The sequence below is a fragment of the Neophocaena asiaeorientalis genome, unplaced genomic scaffold (assembly GCF_003031525.2).
Source record: "Neophocaena asiaeorientalis asiaeorientalis breed wild unplaced genomic scaffold, Neophocaena_asiaeorientalis_V1.1 scaffold70, whole genome shotgun sequence".
NCBI lineage: Eukaryota > Metazoa > Chordata > Mammalia > Artiodactyla > Phocoenidae > Neophocaena > Neophocaena asiaeorientalis.
Window position 1 is genome coordinate 12,884,659 of NW_020175410.1, and position 18,405 is coordinate 12,903,063.

Consider the following 18,405-nt stretch of genomic DNA (forward strand, 5'->3'; position numbering starts at 1 on the left):
TTCATGTATTCCACAGATGCAGGGTATATCAAGTTGATTGTGGAGCTTTAATCCGCTGCTTCTGTGGCTGCTGGGAGAGATTTCCCTTTCTCTTCTTTCTTCTCACAGCTCCCAGGGGCTCAGTTTTGGATTTGGCCCCGCCTCTGCGTGTAGGTCGCCGGAGGGTGTCTGTTTTTCTGCTCAGACAGGACAGGGTTAAAGGAGCCGCTGATTCGGGGGGGAGGGAGGGGCACGGAGTGCGGGTTGAGCCTGCTGCGGCAGAGGCCGGCGTGACGTTGCACCAGCCTGAGGCGCGCCGTGCGTTCTCCCGGGGAAGTTGTCCCTGGATCCCGGGACCCTGGCAGTGGCGGGCTGCACTGGCTCCCGGGAGGGGAGGTGTGGATAGTGACCTGTGCTCGCACACAGGCTTCTTGGCGGTGGCAGCAGCAGCCTTAGCGTCTTCTGCCCGTCTCTGGGGTCCACGCTTTTAGCTGCGGCTCGCGCCTGTCTCTGGAGCTCCTTTAGGCAGTGCTCTTAATCCCTTCCCCTCGCGCACCAAGAAAACAAAGAGGGAAGAAAAAGTCTCTTGCCTCTTCGGCAGCTCCAGACCTTTTCCCGGACTCCCTCCCGGCTAGCCGTGGTGCACTAACCCCCTGCAGGCTATGTTCACGCCGCAAACCCCAGTCCTCTCCCTGCGCTCCGACCAAAGCTTGAGCCTCAGCTCGCAGCCCCGCCCGCCCCGGCGGGTGAGCAGACAAGCCTCTCGGGCTGGTGCGTGCTGGTCGGCGCTGATCCTCTGTGCGGGACTCTCCCCACTTTGCCCTCCGCACCCCTGTTGCTGCACTCTCTTCCGCGGCCCCGAAGCTGCCCCCCTCCGCCACCTGCAGTGTCCGCCCGTGAAGGGGCTTCTAGTGTGGAAACCTTTCCTCCTTCACAGCTCCCTCCCACTGGTGCAGGTCCCATCCCTATTCTTTTTGTCTCTATTTTTTCTTTTGCCCTACCCAGGGTCTTGGGGACTTTCTTGCGTTCTGGGAGGTCTGAGGTCTTCTGCCAGCGTTCAGTAGGTGTTCTGTAGGAGTTGTTCCACGTGTAGATGTATTTCTGTTGTATCTGTGGGGAGGAAGGTGATCTCCGTGTCTTACTCTTCCGCCATCTTCCCCTCGTCCCCCCATTATTAACTGAGTAAATGGAGGCTCAGTGAAGGCACGTGTCCTACACACCATGAATAGTTAGACGTAGATAGTTGTCCTACGGTGGATAGTTAGATAGATAGATTCACACCCAGACCTGTCCCGTGCAGAAGCCCATCCTCTCTTCTCTGTACCACATGGTGCTCTTGATCATCTTGATTTCTTTCCTTAAGAAGATTGTTCTTAAAGATATTGGCTCAGCCATTTCAAAGTAATGGTTCTCCATAATTAGACAAGCACACTCCATTTCATTAGGGAAGCTGACTCCCACTAAGATTAAAACAGGTGTGGGAGCCATTAACCAAGAATATCTCAGCAAAACTCAAATTTGGAGCATCCCATTTCCCATTAAATATGAAAACCCTGAGAAAGTTACTATCTGTACAAAGTAGGCCAGGAAATGGCAGTTTAGTTATTGAATAATCAGCCCACGAACCTGGGAGCAGAGGTCTTGTAATTCTTGAATAGACTCTCTCCCATCTCTCTTGTGCGGGGTCTCACACCCACATGTTATGCCTCCAGCCCACCCTCTGGATGTAGGGTAATGGGGGCTTTTCATCCATTATGAGATCATACTAAATCTGTTATCCTCCTGAAATAGTATATATTCAGGACTTTTCTGAGTTCACTATTAAATTGTAGAAGCCATTTAACCTTATCCATCAAATGAGAGTAATAGAAACTGCTCTTACTTCCAAGGGGTTGTCCCAGAGTCCCAAAGAAGCATAAAGCTTTTAAAAATTCCCAAGAGCGTGATATTGCAAACGATTGCTCACAAGGTTACTGCTAACCCTTGCCCTGTGGCTAGCTCCCTAGGTCTCTGCACATGACTTTCCCAACCAATCTGTTACTCTATTCGTTTTCTTAGACAGGTAAGTTATCATTGGCAGATGTTTTCACTTTCATAGGTACTTTAGGGACAGACATTCCTAGGTACTCTGGCAGTCACAGCACACAGGCTGCCTCCTAGCCACCAAGCAGCCAGCTCGGCTCTGCCTGCCAGCTCCCCTATTGCCTTGAAACCTTTAATAAAGCCTGTAAGCAGGTATCTAGGGACCTGGCTTAGCCACAAAGCAGCTGATTCCCTGGGAGAATGTGAGCATAGGAGAGTCAGAGAAATTAATAGGAAGCTTTCTTCTGGATATGGAGATGGGAGAGTGGCTGTCTCACATTAGGCATTCTCAAAGTGACAGAAGTTTGAAAAACTGAAAAGAAGTTTATCTTTATGGCATGACTAACCCCGGGTTCTCCTAATCAATATATTTTTAACCTAACAGACTTGGGGTTTTTTTTTTTTTTTAGCTATGCAAGAGTAAACTTCCTAGGAAAAAACTATAAAACTCTTGAAAGGTAGAACTTCATCCAATCAATCAAGTGTTTATTGAGCACCCCAAACTCAAATTTTAGTCTTCAGGCTGAACTAAATTCATATCATTTGCGGGAGATATCTATTTCTGACATTCTCTTCACAATCCCTAGGAATATGCCCAGCCTCACATGGAAACAGCTGCCTATGTCTTGCAACTATATATGTGAGACTCAGTCATTTATCTACCTATTTCAAAGTGTGTGTATGTCTCTTTTTTAGTGGAAAACAAAGGAGCAAAAAGTCTGATTTTGCTCTGTGTGCCTGAATGAGAAGTCTCCTTTCCTCTAAGATTCAAATGAGAATAAGCCACCAATCACAGCCCACTTACAGTGGAAAACGGGGCGTGTGTGAGCACACTTCGCCCTCTTCCACATTTCCAAATGTCTGTTTTCTTCCACAGGACAAAATCTGGAAACATGTGCCTTTCACCAAATACATATAAATAGCATAGGCTAAAAACCAAAGACCACAACGACAAAAATTAATTGACGTTTGTAAATTGTGAAGCATACAACTGGCCCAAAGGAAAAAAACTAGGACATTTGTTGTTAGTACTTCCTCTATTTGAACAGTCTTTGTTTTCCAGTGAGATTTTGGTACATCTCTTGTCTAATCCTCCACATACAACACAGGACTGCTTTCTCTAGGCAGGCAAAATTAGTTCAAGTAAAGGGTAGGAAAGAACTCTCAAGTAGATATATCTTGTATGTTATTCATTATTGAAAATGCTTATTTACCCAAGAGAGACATAGGTCTTAAACTTTGTATTGTACCTTATCTTGAAAATGCATATTCTGTCATAAATGCTATCATAGAAGTCTAATTTCTTGAGGATCTTTTCCTATCCAGAAGACTATTAAAGTAAATTGCAGTTGGAACTAAAAATGCAGGCGTTAAGAATAAAGGAATTTTCCCTGTTGTAATATATTTGAATACCCAGGGGATAAACAAGAACTAGGAAAGGTTTAACCAGGTTTAACTAGAAAAGCCCCATCTTTCCCAGCAATAAAATTCCCCACCTTTAAAAAGACAGAAAATAACAGCCAAATATTGAGAGTCATGTCATCAACGTATTACTAAGTCATGTGCAACATCAGATATTTTAAATTACTCTAAATTATATGAAATACTGCATTTTTCTTAAAAAACTGACATTCCAGAAAACACTAGATTAAGGTCCTCCCTAGCCAAGAAAAGTGGAGATAATAAAGAAAAACGCAAGAAAGAAGAGACAGACAAAAAAAAATTAGCAGAAGAAATTTTTGAAAAAGGGAAGATATTAGACATTTTCAGTCTACAAATATTTATTGAAATTGCAATTAACATGGAAAACATAACCAAAGTCATAAACTAAAGCACATCCATCAGCACTTCATCTCTGTGATTCAAGCATATATCTCTTTTCTATAAAAAAGAATACATAATTTTCTATATAAAAAAGAATATATAATTTTTAAAGACTCTTTCTTAAGCAAACTAAAGACAGAATTGTGCGTTTTTTTCATTTTGACCCAGTTCTCAGGTCAGTGAATCAGTAGTTAAGAGGCAAAAATATTTTCCTTCCCAGTGCCCAAGGGGATATATTAAAAAGAAAGTTATTTCTTGTAAAAGGAGGCTGCATTATCCCAGTGCTTTCACACTACTTCTGTAAGGGTTTATTTTGTTGGGGGCAAAAGAAAACAGTGTTCTCACTTCTCAGCAGGGAATCCCAGTGGGTTTATGGTCCCTTTCCCATCAAAGTAGTCAGTCTCTTCCCTTGAAAGTTTTTTGGTTGGGCAGATTCTCTCCTGTAAAACCAAGGGTGAGAATCTTACTCCTTCACACAACTTTTTTTTTTTTTAAAGTTAAACTCAAAATAACTCATCGAATAAATAAGGGCTGAATAAATCCTCAGTTTATTGAGTGATGTGAAAATTGCCCATTGTCATTTGAACATTTCATTTCCATAATATCTAAAATTTCATTTTCTTGTTCTGTCTGCTTATTCAATGATCTTCATGTAGAGAGTTAGGAGGCAGAATTAAAAGCATTGTTCTTGCTGCATCTAAAGGAAGCTGGCAGCATACTAGTCATTTTCTAGAAAGAAATGTTTCTCTGAACTTTTTATTTGAGTCTGAAAGGGACAATACAGTGAGATTAGTTTTTACTGGGAACCTGAGCATTTACCTCAAAAGCCAAAACAATTGGGTCACATTTTCTACAGCCTCTTATATAAGTAAAGTCAGATGAGTCCCAAGTTCTGAAAACCAAAGTGAATTTCTTCTAAGTCTCACTTCTTCAGGACAGTTGAGCCAATAGGCTATGTCAGAACGTCAACCTAGTCACGGGAAGATCAGCTTGGAATGGATGCTCAGAAGTGAGGCACTAGAAACTGATGAAACCACGGGTGGAAACTTGACTCCTCCCACCTAGCCCAGAGGAGGCTGGTGGGAGGGAGAGCATGTAAATGTGAGGGAGGTGAAAGCGATAGCAGAGTTTTTGAGATGAGAGATCAAATGGCAGATAAAACTGTATTGGAATTATCCATTTTGGTAGCCTATGAAAGACATTAGATTGAGAATGAAAAAGTATGATGGATTTGAGGGACAGTGCAGAGAGAATAATGCCAAGACACGGTAATGAATTGAGGTATCTTACCCTGGTCATTTATGCTATTTCACTTTACTTACATTTCAAAGCCAATAAATGGTCTTTTAACCAAGATCATATGGTACAGAAAAGTATAGAGGATTTCTTTATTCCTTTTAAAATTTCTTATTTATAATCAACCATGTTTCCTTATGGATTTGAAGAATTTATTCCTAAAATGGCTATAAACATCAACCCAATCTCCAGTTTCTCTCACCTGACCAATCTGGGTGATACCTCTGCACGAGAAATTAGTCACCTACAAATGGTATCTTGTGGTATGGTTTATGTAGTGAGTCTTCATCTCAACATTTGCAGCTTGTTTCCCTTGCTTTGAGAAGGCTGTTATGAATGTCATGCAGCACTTCTTATAGATTTGTTTTCATTCTCAAAATTTCAGTTGAGTTACTAGAAGTTTTGTACACTCCCTTGGGGTATGTTGGTTAATTGCTAGAAAGCTATGGAGCAATAATCAATTTGATATTAGCTGTGTTCAGGTGGATTGCTCCAAATACTACAGCATTGTTCTCGCTGAACTGCAGGATCTCAGATCCCAGCTCTTCTACTTACAGATTAATGTTGAGCAAGTTACTTAACCTCACTGGGCTTCACTTTCTTGATAGAGATATCAATAATAATAGTACCTTTCTCAAAGAGTTGCTTGTGAGGATTAAATGAACCAATACACCTAAGATCCATAAATCCATTTAAGAGTCAGAACTCTCAAATGTTAGCTATTATTATTTATACTAGAGTTGTTACCATTGTCAGCGACTTAAGCACTCATCATTTTCTAACGGTGGTACTCAGTTCCATTTCTGTGTCAACACACCATGGGAGGTGTGGAAACTCAGAGCATGTGTAAAATACTGCTTAAATCTAAAAGGACTAAGTGTGAAAGCAGAATGCACATGCTCAGAGGTTTTAAATCAGAAATAACCAAAATGGGCTGTGGCCTAAGCCTGAGCATATAAAACTCATTCAGTCATGGCTTGAAAATCCCCAGTGAAAAGTGATAATATCCTCATTAGAGCATGTAGGCAAAGACCTGTGAGTATAGCAAGCTGTTAATTTTTATCCCCCTGCCACATTTCTAACAGGCTTCCCCCCCACCCCCATCATGTTTTCTGTTTTCTCTGGCTTTGTTTCCTGGACACTTCTGGAGTATTTCCTTTGCCAATTTCTGGATCATTTTCCAGTGTATTTATCTCAAATGGGACTTTTTTCTCCAGTGTTTTTTTTTTTTTTTTTTCTAAACACACCCAATCGTGACTACAGTTGCACAGATTCAAGCTTATTTTCTCTGAGGCTTTATCAGAAATCAGCCCAGGATTGCATGACAGACTCACATTTAATTGAAAACGTTGTATCTTTAAATTTCTCTAGAGAAGGACTGCAGTAGTTTCCTACAAAGTTAATGCTGACTTTCTGACTGGGGGATTTTTCTCCTTCATTCAACTAGCTTTAAAGACTGTACAAGTTGACAGCTTTCAAGTTGAAATGAAAGCCTTTTGCCCTTTGGTTTATCAACTGCACTGACATCTTGACAAAAATTTCTGTAATTCCTCCTCATGAAGTTTTAGTAATACATGTGCATCGAAGTCAGGACGTTTCTCACTGCATTGTGAGTCTACTGGAGCAAGAAGCTTGTGCTCTTTGATGGTTAGAGTTATCAGTACTGGAAGGCCAGCAAGTAACCAAAACAGGAGTCAGGTACTGAGTAAACTCCCTCTGTACCCTAAACCCATTCAAAGTGTGCTCCATCGTCCAATAGCATTAGCATCACTCGGTACTTAACTTAGAAATGCAGAATTTACCACCCCATGCTAGATCTTCTGAGTCAGAATCTCTACTAATGGGACCCAAAATCTGTGTTTTAACAAGCTCTCCCAGTGATTCTGATGCATGCTAAAATTTGAAAAAGCACTACTATAAACTTTTTCATTATTTCTATTTGAACTGGATATTTTTGGAGGGATTCATTATTACATCACTGCTTTCAAGAACTCCTTTCAATAAGCCATGCCCACACCCTTTAGAGTGTAATTTCAAGTGGTAGGTGAAAGGGCATTTCAAGCTTGTAAGATGTATGAAGGAATGGAGAGGAAAAAGGTAAGCCGTATGTCCTTTCTAGTTCCCTGTGTATCAGAATCACTCTCACACTTCAAAAGAGAGCTGGGAAAAATTACTGACCTAATCAAATATCAGTCTCATTTGATCCATTCACTTTTATAGACAAACAAAAGTAGTTTCTTTCCACAGTATTTCCCACTCTAGTTCTAAGCAGTTCAGGGAGGATAATGGAGTTGCAACCTCCATTCCCCAAAAGTGTACGCCCACATGAGGCGGAATGATATACACGCCGCTGAAACAGAGGCAGAGCAACCTATAGACACAGTGCTGGTGATCACCAGAACCTACACCAAAGTTTATTTCTGCTTTAAAACAAGATTTATCAGAAATAAACTTGGCAGCTTTGATTCGGTACAAAGTATTATGGAGTTAGTACTCTTTAGACCATTTCAAACTAATTTTTCACTATTTTTAGTTATTTATTAATATATTTGTATAGTGGAGGGTGTGGTTTTAACTGTTCGCCGTAAGTTTTCAAACACGCTTCTGATAGCCCCCAGTAACCAAAGAGAGACCATCCTAGCATACTCTTCATTTTGCTACAATATTGTTCATGCAAATTCGAGAAGTAAATTTATAGTTAGCCACCGCTTTTACTATAAGTCTGTAGAGCAGCCCCCAAATAATGCAAAAATTGGAGGAAGGGCAGACTGCTTGACAACGCTTAATAATTTGTTCAACTTTGGCAGAATCTACTAATTCATTCCTTGTTAATTTTCTCACAAATTGAATGGATTATTTAATGTTAATAACACAAACCCCATTAGTTTGATTCAGTTATTTGCTATGATCTAGGTGCCAGGCTTTAGGTACCTGAGAAGAGAATTTTTAATGGTATTAATGTTGATTACAGAAATTACCTTTTTTAGAAGTCATTGTGCATGGCTGCATTTATGTATTTCTGTATTCATCTCCCCTCCAGAAGATGACTTTCTCAATTGCAAGCACTGAACTTTGTCTTCGCAATTCTAGGACCTAGTCCAGGATTGAACACGCAAAAAAATAAGCATAGTTTCTTCATGAAATTTAGCCACCATTTTGAAAAATCGAAGGATCTTAAATAATGTGTTTAACCAAACTCTAACAGAATGTCCTTTAAGAAATAGTTGGTTGTTATTTTGAATTCTCCCTTGCCAAATTTTTTAAAGCCAAACAAAACCAAAACATCTCACAATTTTTTCCTTAGTATGCTGCTGTATCTAGCCATATAGAACATAATTACAGTGAATAATGAGGATTGGCTGCATATAAAATGTGAAGTCAAAGCTGCTTTGGATGACACAGAGCCCCAGCTTTTCCCTGGGCCATCATCTTTGCCCTCTTTTTATCCCTTCCTCTACAAATGGCAGCCACCAAAGCTTCTGCTCTGGACCTCTTGATCCAGAAGGAATAGGGTTTTCAAGTAAGAGTAGTCTTTAAAATGAATCCAGAGTATCAACTGAATTTCTTATTTTACTTGTTTGTCATGTGCACATAGCAAGTATTTGCTTAGCAAATGCAAACTAATAATATTAACTAATGCCAATTAGGAAGGTAATCAGATAAAGTCAGTGCCTTTGTAAGCCAATATAAATTACTTTCAGATTACCGGATGTTTTGAATTATCTGCACTACTGTTCCACTTTGGTCAGAATCAGAGGTTGATTCTGTCTCTGAAAATACACTCTCTGCCTTCTCATGGACACAGCTGGCTGCTTCTTAACGTTCAATGAGTTCTGAAAGGACTCAGTGCATCAGATTCCCAATAAGTGAATTACTATTGCTACGCATTGAATAGAAATGAGTGGTCCTGAAAAGGTTACTGCAATACTGAAAGTCACTTTCTGGCTAATTTGCTTTGTAAAAAAAAAAAAGGCCTGAAATCCAGTCAGATTCAAACTGTAAAGCAGAGCATTTGATAAAATAATAATGCAAATAATCATCCCTAATATGTAAAGTCTTGCTAAATTGTTCTTATTTTTGTTGTTGTTAGAGGGAGTCAAGCACAGCTAAATACCTTAGGGTAGTGTTCCTCAACCAGGGACATTTTCCTCTCCAGGGGACATCTGGTAACGTCTGGAAATATATATATATATTTTTTGTTTGTTTTTTTGCGGTACGCGGGCCACTCACTGCTGTGGCCTCTCCCGTTGCGGGGCACAGGCTCCAGAAGCGCAGGCTCAGCGGCCACGGCTCACGGGCCCAGCCGCTCCACGGCATGTGGGATCTTCCCGTACCGAGGCACGAACCCACATCCCCTGCTTCGGCAGGCGGACTCCCAACCACTGTGCCACCAGGGAAGCCGTGGAAATATTTTTGATTGTTATGACTGGGTAGGGGATGCTACTGGCGTCTAGGGGATAGAGGTCAGGAATATTGCTAAACACCCATCAACACACAGGACAGCCCCACGACAAAAAGTATCCAGTCCAAAACATCGATAGTGCCAAGATGACAAGCCCTACTCTAGAGGTGACTAGGAAACTATTTAGGGTGTTCTGTTACGTAGTTTAAGCAATAATTATTTCTGTACAGACAACAATATGTAGTTAAGCTTGATTGCTCCAGAAATGTGGATCCCACATCAGTACCGAGTACCAGGTGAGGTTTCCATCCTCCTCTCTATGTCCCAAACACATGGACCCCCATATAGAAACTAAGGCTCCCTTATGAAAGCAAAATCACATCAGTTGGGCTCAGCATGGCTCCTGGCTCATATATGAGAAATTAACCACCTGGTTCTCTCCTCTTTTACTGCTAAGTAAACATCACTAACAGATCAGTGAACTTCAGGAGAGCATTAACAATTTCTGTGTTATTCTCCTCACTGGCCATAGAAAAGGGGCCCTAAAAGTTATGTGACGAATCCTTGGATGCTATCAGAAATTATGGGTCTCAGACACACTACAGGAAAAATAAACCTGTCTAGTCTATATAAGTAACCAGGATGTAATGTGAAAAGAACATTTGGGAGACTAGGCTTCCATTGCCCTAGTTGGCTGTTTGTTTACATGTAACATTAAGAACCTATGAACTATCACTCTGATTTCCAATTCTAGAGGGTGACACGTTGATAGATGTTTGGGGAAACTGCCTTTCAGACTGAATGCAGATACTTTGGTTCATTCTCACGTTCACCCTCTGTTCTCGGCCAAATTGTTACAGATGTCTTCCACTGAGTATTTCCATTTCTTTTCAACAGCCGATCTGCAAGATTTTGCACTTTTTTCACCAGTACATGATGTCGTGCAACTATTTCTGGATGCTCTGTGAAGGGGTCTATCTTCACACTCTCATCGTGGTGTCTGTGTTCGCTGAGAGACAACGCATGTGGTGGTATTATGTCCTGGGCTGGGGTATGTATTTTCTGCAGCTGAGTTTTGAGCCACCTTTACCTCTGTCTGTATATTCACAGTCTTCTTCTAGTCTTGGTCAGAGAGCAGGCAGGGCCTGAGGTCCTTTGAGGAGAGACGGGACACAGGTGCTGGCAGGAGTTCAGTCTCCAGGAGAACTTGGTAGAAGCTTTTTAACAAGTTCACATGGACTGTGATAGCAGGAGAGTGAGTGCAGCGAAGGAGGGGTATGACTATGAGAATGTCTTCAGGAAACAAACCCAGCTAACAGATGGACTGAAAACATGTGCTGATTGAGAGATCTGATTAGACCCCCTTCAGTTTTATTGATCACCTGTTTGTAGAGCAAAGGAGAATTTCACATTTTGAATTCTGTACTCCCCTACCCTGGACCCACTTCCCTTCCTCAAGAGTGTTCCTTCCTGTCAATCCATCAGCAGGACTCCTCTAGTGAAGGTTCAGGAAGTGGAGTCCAGCTAAGCAACAGACATAAATGACCACATGGGCCTCCAAGTAGAACCTACCTGACCTCACAGTGCATGGCAATGGCTTTGAAAAGCTTATGGTGGGACTGTTTGAGGTGTGGCTACTACTTCTTCTTTTTTTTTTCAAGGTTCATGGATGAAGTTTATTTTCCAATTGACAGTTTATGTTAGGTGAAACAGTCTCCATACCAGACGAGAAAGTCACTTATTCATGTGGTTGAAAGAGTGAATTAAGTTAATTGTAGTCTTTAAACGTTTAAAAACAGTCTGGGGGAAAAAACCTATGTAGTGCTCAAACTGTACTTTTAAAAATACTATTTTATTTATACTCAAGTATGAAAAATGGGCTATACTACCATGTTTACATACATACCAATATTGGAAACAATTCAATAATGAATCACATCTAAATTTTATAAAGAATACACAAACATTAAAAAACACCGATTGGTTATAGAAGGCAGAATAGAAGAGAAAACGATTAGCTATCTCTGAAAAGAATCAAATCAGTTAGTAATACTCACCTATACTGCAAAGTAATATATACAAAGGAAAGTTAGTGATTGTACTGATTTTATTACTTCTACTAAGCCATTTTAATCTTCCTCACACTCAATGCAAAGAAAATAATATGAAGAAAAATATGTTCTCACCATTCACAATAAAAAGAGTCTGCTTCATTCTGCAGGCCTGGCGTATTGTACAATAGAGAGCGCTTCATGGCTCAAGTGGATCAAAGTATCATTTTGATTCTGAGCCACCGAATAGAATCTCATGCATTATTTGGTGACTGGACTAACTCCATAGGAGCTGTGATAGATTGAACCGTTTCTGTGGAATCCCCAGATCTCACAAATAAGAAAAGGCCCTACACAAGAAAAAATGACAATCTGTCCATAAATCCTATCCATAGGCTCTTTCTCTAGTGTAAGGTGGAAAAAGGGGCCCTTTCTTGAGAACATGGATACAAGTGTTGCTGTAGTCTAAAGATTGCTGGATTGACACTGTCTGATATAATGAAGATAAGGTATACCTAGAAACCACTGCCAGATTAAGAAACTTCCACAACTTGTCTCAATTCTTCAAATAATGGAGCAAGTTCCTTTTCGAGGCTGACGATTAGTCCTGTATTAGCATTGCTGCTGGCTATGAAACTCACCACCAAAGGTAAACGATTGAATTGAACCAATCTGGTAGGTGTTATAGTAACAGGTGATACTTCTATTTTTTGAAAATCCAAGTTTGCTCCCTTGGTCTGTTGCAAGGGCAAAAGTAGACAAGAAACCAGGTCTCAAAGCATGCTCTGGAGCATTATCATTGGCCACTTTAATGAAAGGCACTCCACCTGTATCTGATACAATACCATGGAGCCCCTCAACACGTGGTAGTTTTTTATACAGGAATCGTTGTAGGTAATCCGCCATCATGAACCCCTTTCTCTGGCAGGATCAATCTCCACGCCTGGGTTTCTGGGCTGCCTGCTTCTCTGAGCTGTCACTTTAGAGGACAGCTTCTGAGACAGCTTCCTCTAAAAGCTGCTGTCACATGATTTGTGAGGTGTGGCTACTTCTGTACAAATTGACTATGGGTGCTGAGGTCCTTGGGGACTCTCTAGAATTGTTCCCTTTCCCCGAGGGCTGCTAAAAGAACAGCTCCACTGGTGGAAGGGAAGCAGACAGATAGTAAGGCAGTGAGAGGGAAAAAGCTCGGGGACAAAAACACATGCAGTGAAACTTCCATAGTGGAGGAGGATCCCGAGGGCCATTCCACACTGTCTGTAGAGCCAAGAGCTGCCCTTACTGTCCACTGACAGGGTGACTATGACTCTTGGAGCAGAAGCTGTGAATTGCCTTCAGCTAAGCCTGACTTTTAATGCAGCATTTGGGGGAGCCCCTAAAAATATCCATAAGAGAGGCAAAATTTCATGAGGAGGGAGGATAATCCGAAGACTTTCTGAAAACATCACACTTTGTAGTTAAACCCCTGCCCAATAAATATTGTTGCCAACTGTAAAGAAATGGCTCAGGGAAGCCATGTAAGCGGCCCAAAGTCTTCTCCACAATTTACTCCAGGGATGGCCCTATGCAATATTCGTTTACTGGTCAACCCTCCCTCATAGGAACACATGGATTTTAACCAAGTATCAATACATTACCCAAACCCAATGGGATATTCCTTTAATGGTGGGTCAGTAGGGCAGATATTTGGGTTGCCTCAAAGTTGAACTGATGATGCTACAGCTCTTTGGTTGTAAGTAACAGATAATAAGATATTCTAATTTAGTCAGAAAGAGAAATTCTCACACTCTATAGAGTATCTCATGGAAGTCAAGAGCCAGAATGCAGCAGGGCTACTAAAAGGGCTGTTCCCTGGCAACAGCCCAGCATCCTGGATTTTTTAACCATCCAGTAAGGTTAGAAGTCAAGCTTGTGACTATCCTGCCCATCCCACCTCAGGTGCTAGGTCCTCCTGTTTCTCCCTGTCCTCAAAACAGGCCAGCATACAATCAAACTTGTTTTTTGTTGTTTTTTCTTTTAGTCCCAGCCTTTCCTTCCCCTGCCCTTCTCAGCTTCATACATACCCTCCCAGTGATCTCTAGTCTTCTGAAACTGGTCATGCCAGGAATCAACTAGCTACAATTTAATTCGCCCCAATAGCAATTCTGATTATCACAATAATAATGATTGGTACTGGTCAGATGCCTTCAAACTGAAAACCTGAAAATAACATCCACCGCCCCCCCTCCACAGACACCATTCCTGTCTGATCTAGTTTACTTACTTCCTTTGAAGTAAAATGTATGGCATACTTCTTGTCCCAATTTTGACTACTTAAAAACATCTGTCTGCCACACTCAGAAAATTTCTCATGGAAGGAAAAGGCTGCAAATTTATTCTTGCTTGTAACATTCAGCAGAGATGAGAGCACCCTGGAAGGAGCAATTTATACTGCTCTTTCCATACTGATGCTTGTGAATTCGTTATAAAACTTTTAGCATCATCGTAGTCAGCTCTTTGAAGACATCTGCTTAACACACATGTTCATGTGTGTTACAATTCAAAGGAAAAAAGAACAAGCTGTTGTATCAAAAAGAAGGTAATGAAAATAGGTAAAATATTTATGGGATATCTTAATCAGAGAATACTTAAAACTTTATCAGAATGATTCAAGTAGAATCCTAAGGAACGTCACATTCAGTAAGGTAAGCACAGAATCGTCCATTTAAAAGAACGAGAGGGATTTAAATTCCCATAGATGTTTAGAAAGATAATCAACAAGTATAGTTCTAAAATGTAATTATTATTTTTTTTAACATGCCTGGGCTAAATCTATCTTTCTCCACTCCTGCACACACTAAAAGTCCACCAAACTCTTTACCATTCAAAAATCACAGTACCCAATCTGACTTCTGAGAACAAAATTGTAAGACAGCTATGACGACTTCTTTTAAAGCAATAGCCTTCTCTTAGAACTTTAGGCAAGCATTATCTTTGGATGGGAGGAAAACAAGTAAAATTACAACCAAAATAAATTCTCAACAAAAATAGTTTCACAGAAACTTTAAAGAATTTAATAGAGCAGAGAAGAAGAAATTTCTAGTGGATATTTTTATTGTCCTTTTGAAATTATTTTCACACCAAAACAGTACGATGGCTCCTAAAATTTAGGTCCAATGCCATGAAATAAGGTGTAACCTATGTTTTGAAAAGAGTTTGAAAGTGGGACAGCAGAAAATTTGACCCAAGAAAGTTGCGTCCTAAGACCTAACTTTGTTTGCAGGTGACGTACATCTCATCCATTCATTTCAGCTGTAATATTACCCACTCCCTCTCAAAGAATTATAAGAGACAGTATGAACATCACCCTCTGGGTGAAAAGTATCTGGTGGTGAACTTCCCCCCAACAGAAAATGAAAAAAGGCTTCTTTCAGTAGTTATTTCCTTACATGTCTGCACTGGATGGCTTACTGGTCAATTTCTCTCAGATCGAAGCAACTTCGAACACTGAAGTTTAGTTCTCAGAAAAATCATTTATTTTACAACCCTCTTCAGATTGATTCTTCGCCTTGCTGTTTCTCCCATTGTTATAAATCAAAGAAGGAACTCCCCCACCCATGGGCTTTTATAATGAACAAGTAGAATTTATCCAGCACTCCTGAAGAAGAATCCTGGGGAGAGAGGATTATTCTTACTCTGACCATCTTTAGTGGGCAGGAAAGGTTGTTATGACGCTTGAAGCCTGGAAGAAGAGGAAAAGGAAAGAAAAAATAAACTGTAAAAAGTGACATCATGGCTAGAGGCAGGTGAAGAGCCCTAGGAATTAACAGATATGGGTGTATACTCTTCTCTGTATTAAGAATCACATTTTCCTTTCTACAAAATGACAAGGTGGAAGTGAAGTCTCCATATTGCCTCTCTTGCTAATTCTAAAATGTGTATTTCAAAGTAAAGTCAGAGAGTGAATTTCTGATTCTAAACCTGAGTGGGATGTTAGAACTGCTGTGAATAAAACACAATCATGTTTTGTGTTAAACAGACTCAAAATTCTTCGAAGTCAAACATTTGATGGTCCTATTTTGAATTATATGCTTCATGGGTTAAGAAGCTGAGATGGTTCTTTGGTGAAAACTCAATGTTCTGAGTCTCTTTTTGCATATAATTCACAGAAAATAAAAGTGTGGAGGTCTGATTCACTTCTGAGACACATTTCTTAACTGATAATAGTTTTAAAAACTGTCTACAAATGTGTCAGCCAAATCAAAAAGTTTTCTATTGTGCATGGGTATATTTGAGAAAAAGAATTTTTAACAAAAGTTACAACTTTACTCTAGATTACTTGTATAGAATAAAGGTTGACTTTTAAAAGATTCAGACTAACAGGACGCATCGCCAGCAGCTATCTCCATCGTTCCATTTATAAACTCAAAGCTGTTTTTGACTCGTACTTCAAGTTTACTCAGGGAAGTAGATTCTGAGCTGCTTTAATAAAAGGTCCTGGAGCCAGAACTTACAGAGGGTAGGGTATGTACTAGCTACTCTGAAGTGTTCTTGTTGAAAGAAAATAGGATCAATGCACATGATATAAACAGAAAAACAAAAAGCCCGGAAGAAATACTGAGAGCACAAAGAAGTCTTTGGAGCAATCAGACTATGGCTTTCATATGCCATCTCAGGTCCCTTCCCTTCAGGACAACCCACCTCCCCTGTGTAAGAGAGCCCAGTTCACACACAATGAAAAGCATTCTGGTCTCAATTAATAGTCATCATCATCATCATAGACATAACAATGGTATTATGGTCATAGTGAGAGTAATAATGTACCTACCACACTGGATAATTTGTGAAAGGCTTTTAATTATCTGGATGCTGTTAACCAAACTCTCTGACAGCACATGATGTTCTAACTAAGAGCATTTTTACCTGGTTTGGCCAAAGATAATCTGCACAAAAACATCAGGGCAATATGTTGACAAGACATTAAATTTGCCACTATTCTTGAAAGTAAACTACAATTTCTATAAAACTGTAGTTATAGCTTTTGTACTTTTTCACATTTTAGGGCTCCCGCTGGTGCCAACCACTGCCCATGCTATCGCAAGGGCACTGTTATTCAATGACAAGTAAGTATTGTGGTTCTTAGTTAACATATTTGAAAATAAAATGCAATTGTATTGATGTATTCCCTCCTCTTTTTTTTAGCTGCTGGCTGAGTGTGGACACCAACCTGCTTTACATCATCCATGGTCCTGTCATGGGGGCATTAGTGGTGAGAATTGCTTTTTAAATCCATTATTAACAGTTAATTCAATGATAATCTATAATAAGAACAATTTGAGTCTTTTTAAAAATGATTTTTATTTACTACAGTTGGGTGGAGGGGCATAAGCTCATTTCTATACAAGCCATAGCAACAATATAGGTGTTCTTTTTTTTTTTTCAACAATTCTATAAATTCTCCTAGTTAAAGACCAAAGGTCAGGATGTTGCTGATAAGAAAGCAAAAGACCACAAAGTCCCCCTGCAGCATTTTTCCCTGGGCTTTGCCAAACTAAACCATCTTCCATTTCACCTTTGGTCCATGAGCCATCATCATAACTACTACTGAACATGCACTTAAAGCATTTCAGGCCCTTCACATACCTTGCCATGCTGTCACTAATAGCAGACCTTCCAAGTGGATACATTGAGACGTTACTCATTAGGAAAACTAGACCCAAAGACTCAAGTAAACTCACTTAAGATCACATGACTAGTAAGAAGTTGGGCCAGGAGAAAATATGACTGTCTGAATCTATATGCAAGCTCTTTATTTCCACCCATGGTTTACTGTACGTTGGCCATCATCAGAACCATCAAATTTAAAATTTAGACATTATCTTCCCCATTAACCTCAAAGATAGTGTTTTCTTTAGGCAAGAGTAAGAAAAATAAAAACAGTCGGAGTCATAGACCATATTCTGCTCCTGCACTGAAGAAGCATCCATTAGTAACTGATCAAATTGGGTTATCACCCGGGCTGTCTCCTAACTTTCCTGGCCTTTCCAATGCAAATTCAATTTCTTTTGCCATTTTTCAGAGTAGTGGTGTACTTACTAGTTCAACTGCGCTCACAAGGACCTACTAACGTGGGTCTTGAATATTGACACAACACCCCATAAGAATTCAATTTTTATTAAAGGTCTCTTTCCTTTCTTGAATTTTTGGGGTAATAACATTTATTTCTATTCCAGGTAGAAGAATTATTCTAATTATTTTTAAATAAATGATCAATTAAATTTTAAAAACAACCTTGGTTTTAAAAGTAATCTTCACAGCCAAAAGTAATTTGTGATCCACTAGAATGGCTGATATTAAAAAGTGACCGTACCAAGTGTTGGCAAGGGTGAAGAGCAACTGGAATTCTCATACAATGCTGGAGGGAATGTAACATGAAGCCACCTCTTTGGAAAACAGCGTGGCAGTTTCTCAAAGTTAAACATACACTTACCATATGAACAGGCCATTCCACTCCTAGACACTTATTCAAGTGAAATGAAAACATGCCCACACAAAGACTTGTATACAAGTATTCACAGCATGCTTATTCATAACAGTCAAATTTTGGAAACCATTCCAATTTCCATAAACAGGAGAATGAATAAACAAATTATGTATATGTATTATTTATATAATGCAGTACTACCCAGCAGTAAAAATGAATGAAATGCCAATACACACAACACAAATGAATCCCACAGATAGTATGTTAAACCAAAGAAACCAGACACAAAAGAATACACACCATATATT

General features: G+C 40.0%; 1 protein-coding gene and 1 pseudogene across 2 annotated transcripts in view; one reads left to right on the forward strand and one right to left on the reverse strand.

The window, feature by feature from the left end:
- Positions 1 to 18,405, forward strand: part of CALCR (calcitonin receptor) — a 144,884-nt gene that overhangs the window by 113,853 nt on the left and 12,626 nt on the right. For both annotated transcript variants that reach the window (XM_024767084.1, XM_024767083.1), the window contains exons 9-11: positions 10,481 to 10,634; positions 16,676 to 16,736; positions 16,816 to 16,882. In XM_024767084.1, the coding sequence (XP_024622852.1) occupies positions 10,481 to 10,634; positions 16,676 to 16,736; positions 16,816 to 16,882 (282 nt within the window). The remainder of the gene's footprint in view (positions 1 to 10,480; positions 10,635 to 16,675; positions 16,737 to 16,815; positions 16,883 to 18,405) is intronic.
- LOC112414551 (ragulator complex protein LAMTOR3 pseudogene) lies at positions 12,107 to 12,540 on the reverse strand (annotated as a pseudogene).